General features: G+C 44.2%; 1 protein-coding gene across 10 annotated transcripts in view; it reads left to right on the forward strand.

The window, feature by feature from the left end:
* The first annotated feature begins 1,174 nt into the window (after nt 1–1,174).
* Nucleotides 1,175–14,572, forward strand: part of PDXDC1 (pyridoxal dependent decarboxylase domain containing 1) — a 54,878-nt gene continuing 41,480 nt past the window's right edge. For 2 of the 10 annotated variants that reach the window (XM_054453643.2, XM_063654659.1), the window contains exons 1-2: nt 1,175–2,571; nt 14,486–14,559. In XM_054453643.2, coding sequence (XP_054309618.2) covers nt 2,551–2,571; nt 14,486–14,559 — 95 coding nt within the window. In that variant the 5' untranslated portion in view covers nt 1,175–2,550. Of the gene's footprint in view, nt 2,572–2,728; nt 2,984–12,372; nt 12,535–13,322; nt 13,478–14,485; nt 14,560–14,572 lie in introns of those variants that run through there. The other 8 variants (XR_010124345.1, XM_063654660.1, XM_063654656.1 and 5 more) reach the window with 7 other exon arrangements.

The following is a 14,572-nucleotide window of genomic DNA, read 5'->3' on the forward strand; positions in this document are numbered from 1 at the left end:
ACAGGCATGAGCCACCGCGCCCAGCCTTTTTTAAATTTTTAAATTTTTAATTTTATTTTGTTTTTGAGACAGAGTCTCGCTTTGTCGCCCAGGCTGGAGGGCAGTGGTGCGATCTCTGCTCACTGCAAGCTCCGCCTCCCGGGTTCACGCCATTCTCCTGCCTCAGCCTCCAGAATAGCTGGGACTACAGGCGCCCGCCACCGTGCCCGGCTAATTTCTTTTTGTATTTTTGGTAGAGACGGGGTTTCGCCGTGTTAGCCAGGATGGTCTCGATCTCCTGACCTCGTGATCCGCCCGCCTCGGCCTCCCAAAGTGCTGGGATTACAGGCGTGAGCCACCGCGCCCGGCCCAGCCTCTTCTTTATATTTTTATTGTTTTTTGAGATGGAGTCTCGCCTTATTGCCCAGGCTGGAGTGCAGTGGCGCAATCTCGGCTCACTGCAACCTGTGTCCCCGTGGTTCAAGTGATTCCCCTGCCTCAGCCTCCCAGGTAGCTGGGATTACAGGTGTTTGCCACCACGCCCAGCTAATTTTTTGTATTTTTAGTAGAGACGGAGTTTCGCTATGTTGGCCAGGCTGGTCTTGAACCAGCCTCTTATTCTTTTACATACTATTTCCAGCACAACTGTCCAAGATGGCAGTCAATAAATGTTTGGCTAAATATAATAAATAATACGGTTATTTCCTCTTTTTCATGTTGGGTTTTCAAAGTCTACTTTTAAAACAGTAAAGTTAACTTTTCTGTCTAGTATTTTTTTGTAGAATCTATTATACTTTGTAATGTAATCCACAGAAACTTGGAGGTGACTTTAGTAAAATTTACTAGTTTTGAATGATACCCATGCTGAGGTGCTCAGAGATGAAATGTACTAACATATATCGATGGATGGATATATGGATGCATATGTGATAAAGCAAATATAGGGAAAACTAACTGTAGAATCTAGGTAGTGGGTATATGGTTGTTCACTGTACAATTGTTTAAACTTTTCTACGTTTGAAAAATTTCATAACACGTTGGAAAAGTGACTTGTTTTGCTCAAGCAGGGGTACATTCAATCTTCAATTCTTGAAAGACATAAATTTATCATTCCTTCTGTTTGGAAAGCTCTTTAGAGAGTCAGAATAATTCCCACAGTACAGTCTAAACCAGCACACAAGGGTTTTTTGGTAGAAAATAATTTTATTAACATAACCAGGCAATTTACCAAATACAACGTCAATAGCTCAAAACATGGAGTTACTGCGCTGAAAATGTGACCCTGTTTACACAGATTTCGGGACGAAGAGTATAAAACAGGAGAGAAAAGGAGTAAGATTGTGGTTGTAGCGTCATCGCAGAGGTGAAGTGTTCCATTGATTGCCACTGTGGTAGTCTATATCAGTTTCCCACATTAAGGTCGGAGGAATCTACTAAGCAAATGTACGCCCTCCCCATTCGTTCGAAACACATTGCAGTAAAATTGCAAAAGTGGCCGGGCGTGGTAGCTCGGCCAGCACTTGGGGAAGCTGAGACGGGAAGATCGTCTGAGGCCAGGAGTTTGAAGCCAGCTTGGGTAACATAGTGAGACACTCCCACCTTCTCTATTAAAATGAGATTTAAAATTTTTTTTCTCTTCAGTTCATCGGGTAACAAGATAAAAAAAATTAATAAAAAATTAACTTTTTAAAACATTTAAAGTAAAGTAGGAGTGGAAGCAGTATGTGGACTCATGGGGCTTGGGTCTGAATCCTACCTAGATCGGCACTGCGAAATGGGGATAATGATCTAGAGCTGCTGAAATAGGAAAATGGAAGAACAGCAGCTGATGTATTAATATTATCATTATTACTATTACCCATTACCTGACAAGTCATAATTGTGACATGAAGGAGGCTGGACCAGTTGTTTCAACAATTTTTTCCGTCTAGTATTCGTTGGTAACGTCTGAGACAACACCTCAGCTTAGATCAGTGCCTTCTCTGAACAGCGTTCACCAAGTAGCCCCCAACCCGAAAATCCCCAAGTCCCCGGGTGCCGAGGACGCTGCGAGTCCTGCGCATGCGCAAGGTTGCTCACGCGCTCACCACCTCCTTGGCGAATGGCCTGTTCCATTCTCGAGGGATGCCGGCGGGAGGTGAGGCGGGAGACTTGGAAGCCTGGGCCCGGAAGTGAGGTGCGTCATTAGTATTTCCAGCCTTTCACTCCATGAATAGTACTTTGTGATTATTATACTTCTACCTTGATGATTGCAACAGGCTTCTGGAAAGAGTTTGGTGAACAATCCACTGGGCATCCTCCCCCCTTCACCTGCGCACGTTAGGGAGGGCCGGCGTGACGCCCAGGTACGGAATCCCAGAGGGCTCCGCCCACCGCTACGGGGCCGCGCCCCGCCGCCCTTCAACCGTCCAGTTAGCCAGCCCACGGCGCCGCCGGGCAACTCCTCCTCGTCTCCGCCCCGCCGGCCGCGGGCGCGGGGGACGTCAGCGCTGCCAGCGTGGAAAGAGCGGCGGGGCGCGGGAGGAGGAAGTAGAGTCCGGGACCGTCGGGCCACCACCGGCCGCCTCAGCCATGGACGCGTCCCTGGAGAAGGTCCGTGCTGGGAGGGGGCGATGGGGACGGTGCTGCGGCCCGGGGCTCCCGCCTCCGAGGCAACTGTTTCCCAGTCTCGAGCTGCCATTGTGACCCGGACAGGGGGACGCGGGCTGACAGGCCCCGCCTGAGGAGGCCTCGCCGGGAGGGCGGCTGGGGCCCGGGCGCGTCACGGGGCCGGGTGTCTCTTGGGTTCCCGTGGGCCGAAGAGGCTGGGCGGGGTTCCGTGGGGGCCGCGAGGGGCCCGGAGCCCGGGACTGGGACCGCGGGGCCGACCTTGGGCCCTGCCGAGGTTCCGCGAGTGGCCGGCCTGAGCTCGGCTGGCCCTTTCGGAGGACCGGGAGCTCTCCGTTGGCGGCCCCAGATGCTCCCGGAAAGAAGCCGCAGTTATTTCAGAGCCAGCTGCAAACCTGTAGGTTTTTCTTGGTCTCCGAGTTAGGAATGAAAATTGCTAAAGCAGTGGTTTTCCAACTTCAGCCTGAGTGGGAATCACCTGGGGCCTTTGGTCAAATGCGGAGGTTCAGTCCCGGGGTCAGTCCCGGTGGCATGCACCTGTAGTCCCAGCTACTTGAGTGGCTGAGGCGAGAGGATCGCTTGAGCCCAGGAGGGTGAGGCTGCAGGGAGCCACGATAGTGCCGCTGCACTTGGCCTGGGTGACAGAGTGAGACCCTGTCTCAGAAAATAAGTCCCCTACCCACCCACCCCAAAAAAGGTACAGAGCATTTCTGTCTCCCTGAAAATGTCCCTATGTCCCTTTGCAGTGGATCTCTGCCCTGCTTTCTGTCACTCTAGCCCTCTTTACCCACCCATCCTATCCCTGCACCCCCCCGCCTTTTTTTTTTTTTTTTTTTTTAACTTAGATTTGTGCTCAACTGTAATGTCTCTAAATTCTGGGATTTGAGGTGTGTGTTTGTGTGGGATTTTTTTTTTTTTCCAAATCACATAAAAGTAAGTGTGTGTGTGTGTGTGTGTGTGTGTGTGTGTATATATGTGTGTGTGTGTGTGTGTATATATATATATATATTTTTTTTTTTTTTTTTTTTTCTGAGACGGACTCTCACCCTGTCGCCCAGGCTGGAGTGCAATGGTGCCATCTCAGTTCACTGCAACCTCCGCCTCCCAGGTTCAAACGATTCTCATGCCTCAGCCTCCTGAGTAGCTGGGGTTACAGGCACACCACCACGCCCAGCTAATTTTTTGTATCTTTAGTAGAGACGGGATTTCACCATGTTGGACAGGCTGGTCTCAAACTCTTGTCGTGATCTGCCCGCCTCTGCCTCCCAAAGTGCCGGAATTACAGGCATGAGCCACCGCTGCCGGCCAAATGTATAAGTTTTAAAATTCACACTTTGGTGAACTGGTTTAACTGAGGAAAAGTGTTGATTAGTGTGTTTTCAAAAGATGAAGTTTTTTTTTCCCCCTGAAACAGAGTCTTGCTCTGTCACCTAGGCTGGAGTGCAGTGGTGCATTCTTGGCTCACTGCAACTTCTACCTTCTGGGTTCAAGCGATTCTCCTGCCTCAGCTTCCTGAGTAGCTGGGATTACAGGTGCCCGCCATTGTACTTGACTGATTTTTGTATTTTTAGTAGAGATAGGGTTTCACCATCTTGGCCAGGCTGGTCTCGAACTCCTGACCTCGTGATCTGCCCACCCTGGCCTCCCAAAGTGCTGGGATTACAGGTGTGAGCCACTGCGCCCAGCCTAAGATGAAAAAATTTTTAAAGTGACTAGTTCATTAATTTCCAAATCTTAGGCTCTAAAGACACCTTTTATTTCTATTGTAGTTACCAGTTACCAGTTTTGGAAGATATGATAAACAAATTTTTTTTTTTTTTTTTTTTTTTTTTTTGAGACGGAGTCGTGGTCTGTTGCCCAGGCTGGAGTGCAGTGGCGCAATCTCGGTTTACTGCAAGCTCCGCCTCCAGGGTTCACGCCATTCTCCTGCCTCAGCCTCCCTAGTAGCTGGGACTACAGGCACCTGCCACCACGCCTGGCTCATTTTTTGTATTTCTAGTAGAGATGGGGTTTCTACTGTGTTAGCCAGGATGGTCTCGATCTGACCTCATGATCCACCCGCCTCGGCCTCCCAAAGTGCTGCGATTACAGGTGTGAGCCACCGCGCCCAGCCTTGCCGATTTATAATTTTCCGTTAGCTTTTTTGAAAAATTGAGAGTTGCTCCCTGACCTCCTTTACCATCTTACCTTGCATTTGATTCTTGACTTTTCCTCCAACATTTAAATTGTCAGAACTTTTAAGCAATTTTAACATTACATATGTAATATTTCTTCTGATAGTGAGGGAGTATTTTAATATCCCATACTCTCTGAAAGTGATAAAAATCACCTAGCATAAAAACGATTCTTGGCCAGGCACTGTGGCCCACATTTCTAATCTCAGCACTTTGGTAGGCCAAGGCGGGAGGATTGCTTGTGAAGCCAGGAGTTTGAGATCAGCCTGGGCAACATAGTGGGACCATGTCTCTCCAAAAAATTTTTAAAAATTAGCTAAGTGTGGTGGCATGTGCCTGTAGCCATGTCTGCTCAGGGGGCTGAGGTTAGAGGATCACTTGAGCCCAGGAATTCAAGGCTGCAGCCAGCTATGATCACGCCACTGTGACAGCCTGGACAATAGAGTGAGATTGTGTCTCAAAAAAAAAAAAAAAAATTTGTAAAAAGTGCTCATGAAGGTATGAATAGTAGGGCTTGTTTTATAAAATGAGCTACCTATTAAAGTCTCACTTCTGGCTGGGTGCAGAGGCTCACGCCTGTAATCGCAGCACTTTGGGAGGCCAAGGCAGGCAGATTATCTGAGGGCGGGAGTTTGACCCGGCCAACATGGTAAGACCCCGTCTCTACTAAAAATACAAAAAAATTAGCTGGGCGTGGCGGTGTGCGCCTGTAGTCCCAGCTACTCAGGAGGCTGAGGCAGCAGAATCACTTGAACCCGGGAGGCGGAGGTTGCAGTGAGCCGAGATCAAGCCCCTGCAATCCAGCCTGGGAGACAGAATGAGACTCCATCTCAAAAAAAAGTCTCAGTTCTGTGACAGTGAGCATGCAATTGAATGGTTCTTCTTAGGAAAGGAGAATTAAATCATACCTATCATACAACTGTGTTAGATAAAATTGTAGCAAAAATATTGAACCCACTTCATTTATACAACAGAATTAACTGTACTTGAAATATAATTTATGAATTTGTAGAGAGGTATAACTGTGTCTAAATTCTCAGCAATTAGTATCTATCAAAATGTGCATGTAGATATACCCACTCTGTAAATGCTTTGTTGCACTTTTTTTGGTTTTGGGATTTTTGTTTGAGACAGAGTCTTGCTCTGCTGCCCAGGCTAGAGTGCAGTGGCACGGTCTTGGCTAACTGCAACCTCCGCCTCCCAGGTTCAAGTGATTCTTGTGCCTCAGCCTCCTGAGTAGCTGGGACTACAGGCGCACACCGCCACGCCCAGCTAATATTTGTATTTTTAGTAGAGACAGGGTTTCACCATGTTGGCCAGGCTGGTCTCAAACTCTTGACATCAGGTGATCTGCCCCGCCTTGGCCTCCCAAAGTGCTGGTTTTACAGGTGTGAGCCACCATGCCTGGCCATGCTTTCATTCTTAAAAATGCTGGGGTTTAAGGGTTGGTGGAAAAAGGAAAAAAAAAAAAAAAAAATGCCCTGATCTGGATGATGAGTTTACGGCCATCTAGTTGAGACTGTTGTAAAGTAGAAATTTTCCCTGTAAAGAGTCACTTTCTTCCCAGGTGAAAACATTAATCAAGCAAGGATAATCTTTAAAATTAAACCTTAGTTCTAAATATGATTTTTGAGTACAAGCTTTTTTAAAGTGTCGAGTTGCTTCGTTTACTTACTTGATAAAATTGAGAAGCAGTATTGCCCAGTAGTTAAGAGCACTGGTCCTAGAATTTTATTTAGTTTTAAATTCTGCCTCTAAAATGTACTATGATTTGGGGCTTGTGAGGAAGTAATGTGTGTAGAGGCGTTAATTATTAGCACAATGCCTGGAATATAGTAAGCAACCCAGTAAGTATTAGTAATTATAAGGATTATAAATCTGATTGAATACTTACTCTGTGTCTGACTCTGCACTCAGTGCTAAGGGATTCAGAAATTATTTGACATTCTTCCCAGGAACCTGACATAGAATGCTGTTTTTCCTTTGTTTTTTTGTTTTTGTTTTTGTTTTTTGAGACGGAATTTTGCTGTCGCCTAGGCTGGAGTGCAGTGGCACCACCTCTGCTCACTGCAGCCTCCGCCTCCCAGGTTCAAGCAGTTCTCCTGCCTCAGTCTCCCGAACAGCTGGGATGACAGGCACCCCCCGCCACACCTGGCTAATTTCTGTATTTTTAGTAGAGACGGGATTTTGCTATGTTGGCCAGGCTGGTCTCAAGCACCTCGCCTCGGGTGATCCGCCTACCTCGGCTTCCCAAAGTGCTGGGATTACAGGTGTGAGCCACTGTGCCCGGCCTGTTTTTTTTTCTGCCAACATTATCAAACAGTCTCCTATGTACTAACTAATAGACATCTTTATACATCTTTATACAATTTAATTCTTATTTAGGTTTGTGTCTAGCTGTTGCCCTGCTGTTGTTTATTAATGTTGATCATACAGCTGTTTTGGCATTGCCCACAGCTATTGAGGATAAGAAATGTGATGAAGAAAATGGTAGCTGCCCTCAGTAGAAGCTTATGAAGACGCTGTTTTTAGTTTTAAGGGATCAGTTAATCTACAACTTTTCATAGAGCATTCATTGGTTTAGATCTTAATATTATCCTGAAACTGGATAATACTTTATATTTTGAATTATCCAATTAATGCAACAAACACGTGAGGGTCTACGGCATTGGAGTCATTGTTCACATTTATTCACCCAAACTTAACTATCAGTGCTGCTTTTCCTACCCACCCACTCCCCCCTGGACTTGCTCCCTGAAGAGCAAGAACGATTTATTTATTTTTATTTAATTTTTTGAGACAGTCTTGCTCTGGCGCCAAGGCTGAAGTGCAGTGTTGCAATTTCAGCTCACTGCAACCTCCACCTCCTGGGTTCAAGCGATTCTCCTGCCTCAGCCTTCCGAGTACCTAGGACTACAGGCATACGTGACCACGCCCAGCTAATTTTTGTATTTTTAGTAGAGACCAGATTTTGCCATGTTGGCCAGGCTGGTCTCGAACTCCTGGGCCTCAGGTGATCCGTCCACCTCGGCCTCCCAACGTGCTAGGATTATAGGCGTGAGTCACTGCGCCCGGCCAGCAAGAACAATTTAAACATAAGCCAGTTTACGTTTACGTAAACTGCATGTGCACTCCAGAGTCAGAGATTCACCTGGGGGTTGTAAATCTGCATTTCCCTCCTGCCTTTCAGTTTAAGCATCTTGTCATTACACAGGATTTTAGTGTTTATAAATGCGTGTTCACACAATATGGCTTCTAAACTATTTTGTGTGTATATATATGTATTATATATGTATATAGATGTGTGTGTGTATTTGTTGTTGTCGAGACAGGTTCTCACTCTGTTGTCCAGGCTGGAGTGCAGTGGTGTGATCATGGCTCACCACCAGAGCCTCAACCTCCCAGGCTCAAGTGATCATCCCACCTAAACCTCCCAAGTAGTTGGGACTACAGGCATGCACCACCACGCTTGGCTGATTTTTGTATTTTTTGCAGACATGGGCTTTTGTCATATTGCCTAAGCTGTATTTTGTCTTTTTTTTTTTTTTTTTTTTTTGAGACAGGTTGTTGCTCTGTCACCCAGGCAGTGGCACAATCTTGTCTCACTGTAGCCTTGACCTCCTGGGCTCAAGCAATCCTCTTGCCTCAGCCTCCTGAGTAGCTGATACCACAGGCATGCACTACCATGCCCGGCTTACTTTTTTTGTATTTTTTGTAGAGATGAGGTTTTGCCATGTTGCCCAGGCTCATCTCAAACTCCCGGACTCAACTGATCCTCCTGCCTTGACCTCTCAAAGTGCTGGGATTACAGTCATGAGCCACCACACCTGGCATATTTTATCTATTCTTAATGGAAATATTCATTATAATTCTATTGAAAGAAATAGCTGTGTTGCACTTAGAGAACAGTGTGTTGATATCCACTCTGGCATGCCTTCCTAAGGGATTTTCAGGGTAATATGACAATTGGAGAATTGAGCCAACTTTAGACCCATGGTCTAAAGAGAAGTCAAAATTAGTAGAAGTCTGAATTCTTGCCTTCAAGAAGCTTGTAATCTAATTGGGGAGCACATTTATACTGGAAAGCACATCTATAAAACAATTCACAGTAAAGGGTGTAAGGAATCATGAGGATAAATGGCAGCTGCAACAACTGCAAGCATTCTGTCCCATTGTCCCCATAAATACAACCAACGTTGTCAAGCAACAAGTCTAGATTTTTGGTTTAGGAAAAAAGGCATCAGTATCATTAGAGGGGATGGGAAAGAGCAAAAGTGGCTTTATCTGTAAAGGCTTCCTGGAATTATTGACTTGTAATTGAATAGGTGCTAGGCGAGAGAGAGATAAAAGTCATGAGGATGTTTCAGACAGGATGGTCGTTGGGAGCATGAAGGTGTGAATCAAGCCAAACTGTTTATCTTTTCATTTGGCCAGATGGTAGGGGACACACAGGAGTGTCACAGGAGTGAGGATCCTCAGGAGCATCACCAGCTGACTCAGGGGTGAAGATAAATTCTCTTGACCATCATATTCCTCATTCTCTTCACTGTCAGCACTGAGGCCTTTTTCGAGTGCTTTCTGAACCTTCTCATAGTTAAAGTGGTGAATTTTATTGAAAACACTTGTTTTAAAATTTGTCTATTTTATCTAAAAATTTGGTTGTGTCTAAATGACTACCTTGTAAGCCCTTGTGGGAGCCAGTGTGATATAATAGAGGTCAGAAACAGGAGTCAGGGACCCCAGGTTTTGGTACCTCATTGTCATTTATTAGCTCCATGACCGTAGGCAAGTCGCTTAACCTCTCTGCATCTTAGTTTCCTCACTTCCAAAATGTTAGACCAGAATCAGACATTTTTATGCTATACATTTTTTTTTTTTTTTTGAGACAGGGTTTTACTCTGTTCCAGGCTGAAGTGCAGTGGCACAATCATAGCTTACTGTAGCCTCAAACTCCCAGGCTCAAGCGATCCTCCTACCTCTGCCTCCCAAGTAGCTAGGACTACAGGTGTGCACCACCACACCCAGCTAATTTATTTCTCACTGTGTTGCCCAGGCTGATCTGAAACTCCTGGCCTCCCAAAGAATTTTTTTTTCTTTTCAATGACACTTTAAAAAAAAATTTTTTTTAAATTTTTTAAAATTATACTTTAAGTTTTAGGGTACGTGTGCACAACGTGCAGGCTTGTTACATATGTATACATGTGCCATGTTGGTGTGCTGCACCCATTAACTCTTCATTTAACATTAGGTATATCTCCTAATGCTATCCCTCCTCCCTCCCCCCACCCCACAACAAGCACCAGTGTATGATGTTCCCCTTCCTGTGTCCATGTATTCTCATTGTTCAGTTCCCACCTATGAGTGAGAACATGTGGTGTTTGGTTTTTTGTCCTTGAGATAGTTTGCTGAGAATGATGGTTTCCGGCTTCATCCATGTCCCTACAAAGGACATGAACTCATCATTTTTTATGGCTGCATAGTATTCCATGGTGTATATGTGCCACATTTTCTTAATCCAGTCTATCACTGATGGACATTTGGGTTGGTTCCAAGTCTTTGGTATTGTGAATAGTGCCACAATAAACATACGTGTGCATGTGTCTTTATAGCAGCATGATTTATAATCCTTTGGGTATATACCCAGTAATGGGATGGCTGGATCAAATGGTATTTCTAGTTCTAGATGCCTGAGGAATCGCCACACTGACTTCCACAATGGTTGAACTAGTTTAGAGTCCCGCCAACAGTGTAAAAGTGTTCCATTTCTCCACATCCTCTCCAGCACCTGTTGTTTCCTGACTTTTTAATGATTGCCATTCTAACTGGTGTGAGATGGTATCTCATTGTGGTTTTGATTTGCATTTCTCTGATGGCCAGTGCTGATGAGCATTTTTTCATGTGTCTTTTGGCTGCATAAATGTCTTCTTTTGAGAAGTGTCTGTTCATATCCTTCACCCACTTTTTGATGGGGTTGTTTGTTTTTTTCTTGTAAATTTGTTTGAGTTCATTGTAGATTCTGGATATTAGCCCTTTGTCAGATGAGTAGGCTGCAAAAATTTTCTCCCATTTTGTAGGTTGCCTGTTCACTCTGATGGTAGTTTCTTTTGCTGTGCAGAAGCTCTTTAGTTTAATTAGATCTCATTTGTCAATTTTGGCTTTTGTTGCCCTTGCTTTTGGTGTTTTAGACATGAAGTCCTTGCCCATGCCTGTGTCCTGAATGGTATTGGCTAGGTTTTCTTCTAGGGTTTTTATGGTTTTAGGTCTAACATTTAAGTCTTTAATCCATCTTGAATTAATTTTTGTATAAGATGTAAGGAAGGGATCCAGTTTCAGCTTTCTACATATGGCTAGCCAGTTTTCCCAGCACCATTTATTAAATAGGGAATCCTTTCCCCATTGCTTGTTTTTGTCAGGTTTGTCAAAGATCAGATAGTTGTAGATATTTGGCATTATTTCTGAGGGCTCTATTCTGTTCCATTGGTCTATATCTCTGTATTGGTACCAGTACCATGCTGTTTTGGTGACTGTAGCCTTGTAGTATAGTTTGAAGTCAGGTAGCATGATGCCTCCAGCTTTGTTTTTTTGGCTTAGGAGTGACTTGGCAATGCGGGCTCTTTTTTGGTTCCATATGAACTTTAAAGTAGTTTTTTCCAATTCTGTGAAGAAAGTCATTGGTAGCTTGATGGGGATGGCATTGAATCTATAAATTACCTTGGGCAGTGTGGCCGTTTTCACAATATTGATTCTTCCTACCCATGAGCATGGAATGTTCTTCCATTTGTTTGTATCCTCTTTTATTTCATTGAGCAGTGGTTTGCAGTTCTCCTTTAAGAGGTCCCTCACATCCCTTGTAAGTTGGATTCCTAAGTATTTTATTCTCTTTGAAGCAATTGTGAATGGGAGTTCACTCATGATTTGGCTCTCTGTTTGTCTGTTATTGGTGTATAAGAATGCTTGTGATTTTTGCATATTGATTCTGTATCCTGAGACTTTGCTGAAGTTACCTATCAGTTTAAGGAGATTTTGGGCTGAGACAATGGGGTTTTCTAGATATACAATCATGTCATCTGCAAACAGGGACTATTTGGCTTCCTCTTTTCCTAACTGAATACCCTTTATTTCCTTCTCGTGCCTCATTGCCCTGGCCAGAACTTCCAACACTGTGTTGAATAGGAGTGGTGAGAGAGGGCATCCCTGTCTTGTGCCAGTTTTCAAAGGGAATGCTTCCAGTTTTTGCCCATTCAGTATGATATTGGCTGTGGGTTTGTCATAGATAGCTTTTATTATTTTGAGATACGTCCCATCAATACCCAATTTATTGAGAGTTTTTAGCATGAAGGGTTGTTGAATTTTGTCAAAGGCCTTTCTGCATCTATTGAGATAATCATGTGGTTTTTGTCGTTGGTTCTGTTTATATGCTGGATTAGATTTATTGATTTGCGTATGTTGAACCAGCCTTGCATCCCAGGGATGAAGCCCACTTGATCATGGTGGATAAGCTTTTTGATGTGCTGCTGGATTCGGTTTGCCAGTATTTTATTGAGGATTTTTGCATCGATGTTCATCAGGGATATTGGCCTAAAATTCTCTTTTTTTGTTGTGTCTCTGCCAGGCTTTGGTATCAGGATAATGCTGGCCTCATGAAATGAGTTAGGGAGGATTCCATCTTTTTCTATTGATTGGAATAGTTTCAGAAGGAATGGTACCAGCTCCTCCTTGTACCTCTGGTAGAATTCGGCTGTGAATCCATCTGGTCCCGGACTTTTTTTGGTTGGTAAGCTATTAATTATTGCCTCAATTTCAGAGCCTGTTATTGGTCCATTCAGAGATGCAACTTCTTCCTGGTTTAGTCTTGGGAAGGTGTATGTGTCGAGGAATTTATCCATTTCTTCTAGATTTTCTAGTTTATTTGCGTAGAGGTGTTTATAGTATTCCGTGATGGTAGTTTGTATTTCTGTGGGATCGGTGGTGATATCCCCTTTATCATTCAATGAAAGTTTTTACAAATAAAAACTTTACTCAAAACCCTGTTATACAAGACAGAGCTGATCTGCTAGGGAGTTAGAAGCCCCAACTGCTTACCTAACCCTTCCTTCTCAGAGTCCTCCCAGGGACCTTAAGGCTCAGGAGAACACAGTTGGAAAATCCCTGGACTAGATCCCTTAGGTCCCTTCTAGAATGTAACAATTTCTGAATCTTATATTGATAAATGGAGTGGAATTTCTTAAAAACAATTTTGAGGAGGCAATGCAGTTTTAAATACGTACGTATTGTATGCCATGCCGTAAGATATTGCTAGATACAGTGAGCAATAGGAAAAGGTAAACACAGCTCTTCCTTTAAGCAGCACACTTAGAAGAGTAAGAGGGGAACAAAAGAGCTATAACTTATATATGATATTATATGTATTATATGTAATATAATATATAATAGATAATTTATTGTTATAACACAACTCATGCTACATAGAGATGGAAGTCAACAAGAATTTTCTCCCTAAAAATAACTACAGAGATTAAGAATAGAGAAAGGAAAATGAATGTGTATGTTTTAATTCTGCAGAAAGTTTGGGCACAGTGGCTCAGCCTCTAATCCCAGCAGAAGGATAACTTGAGCTCAGGAGTTCGAGACCAGCCTGTGCGGCATAGTGAGACCTCGTATCTACAAAAAAATTTTGAAAATTAGCCAGGCATGGCGGCGAGCACTTGTATTCCCAGGTACTCAGGAGGCTGAGGTGGGAGGATCACTTGATCCCTGGAGGTCAAGGCTGCAGTGAGCCACGATCAAACCACTGTACCCCAGCCTATGTAACAGAGCGACTGTCTCAAAAATAATATTTGTCAAAATAGCATGTCTTTGTATCACTGCCACATTGCTTGTCTGAAGCGAAGCTGACTCACTTTGTTATCAGAAGTGATCTCACCAAAGACCAAGTTGTCCAGTTGCCTTGGAGTGTAGGTCATGCGTTGCCGGTACCCTGGGGCTGTGCACAATGGCCAGGCTGAGGGGACCTTGTGGTTACCCCCATGGGACTTGTAACTTGTCAGGTGGGAAGGTGGCACCAAGTGAAGAAGGGTAGGGTCCTTGGTTTTGGCCTCACGTGGTTCTTCCCAGAATGAATGGTGAAAAAATAATAATTCTGCAGAAAAATTTAAGTTCTATTTTGTTTACTTTTTGGATGGGAGATAGGTGTACACATGGCACTAAAATTCAAAAGGAACTTAAGGAGGCCAGGCACAGTGGCTCACACCTGCAATCCCAGCACTTTGGGAAGCCGGGGGCGGGCAGATCACTTGAGGTCAAGAGTTCGAGACTAGCATGGCCAACATGGTGAAACCCCCCGTCTCTACTAAAAATACAAAAATTAGCTGGGCATGGTGGTGTGTGCCTGTAATCCCAGCTACTTGGGAGGCTGAGGCAAGAGAATCACTTGAACCCAGGAGGCAGAGGTTGCAGTGAGCAAGGTCATGCCATTGCACTCTAGCCTGGGCAACAGAGTGAGACTCCATCTCAAAAAATAAAAATCAAAACAGCGGCTTCCTCTGGGAAGTGGGGCTGGAAGACTTTTACTTTTTCTGTTATACTTTTGTACTATTGCAAATTTTAAAATCATGTATTTTAAAGTAAATCCAGAAGAAATTATGCACTTAATTTTTCTGGGTGAATTGTGTTGTAGAGGTAATAGAGGATTATTAAAATTTCTTTCTTTTTTTTTTGTTTCCCAGATAGCAGACCCCATGTTAGCTGAAATGGGGAAAAACTTGAAGGAGGCCATGAAGATGCTGGAGGACAGTCAGAGGTGAGTAGGACAG

Source organism: Pongo pygmaeus, chromosome 18 (assembly GCF_028885625.2).
Source record: "Pongo pygmaeus isolate AG05252 chromosome 18, NHGRI_mPonPyg2-v2.0_pri, whole genome shotgun sequence".
NCBI classification, from domain to species: domain Eukaryota; kingdom Metazoa; phylum Chordata; class Mammalia; order Primates; family Hominidae; genus Pongo; species Pongo pygmaeus.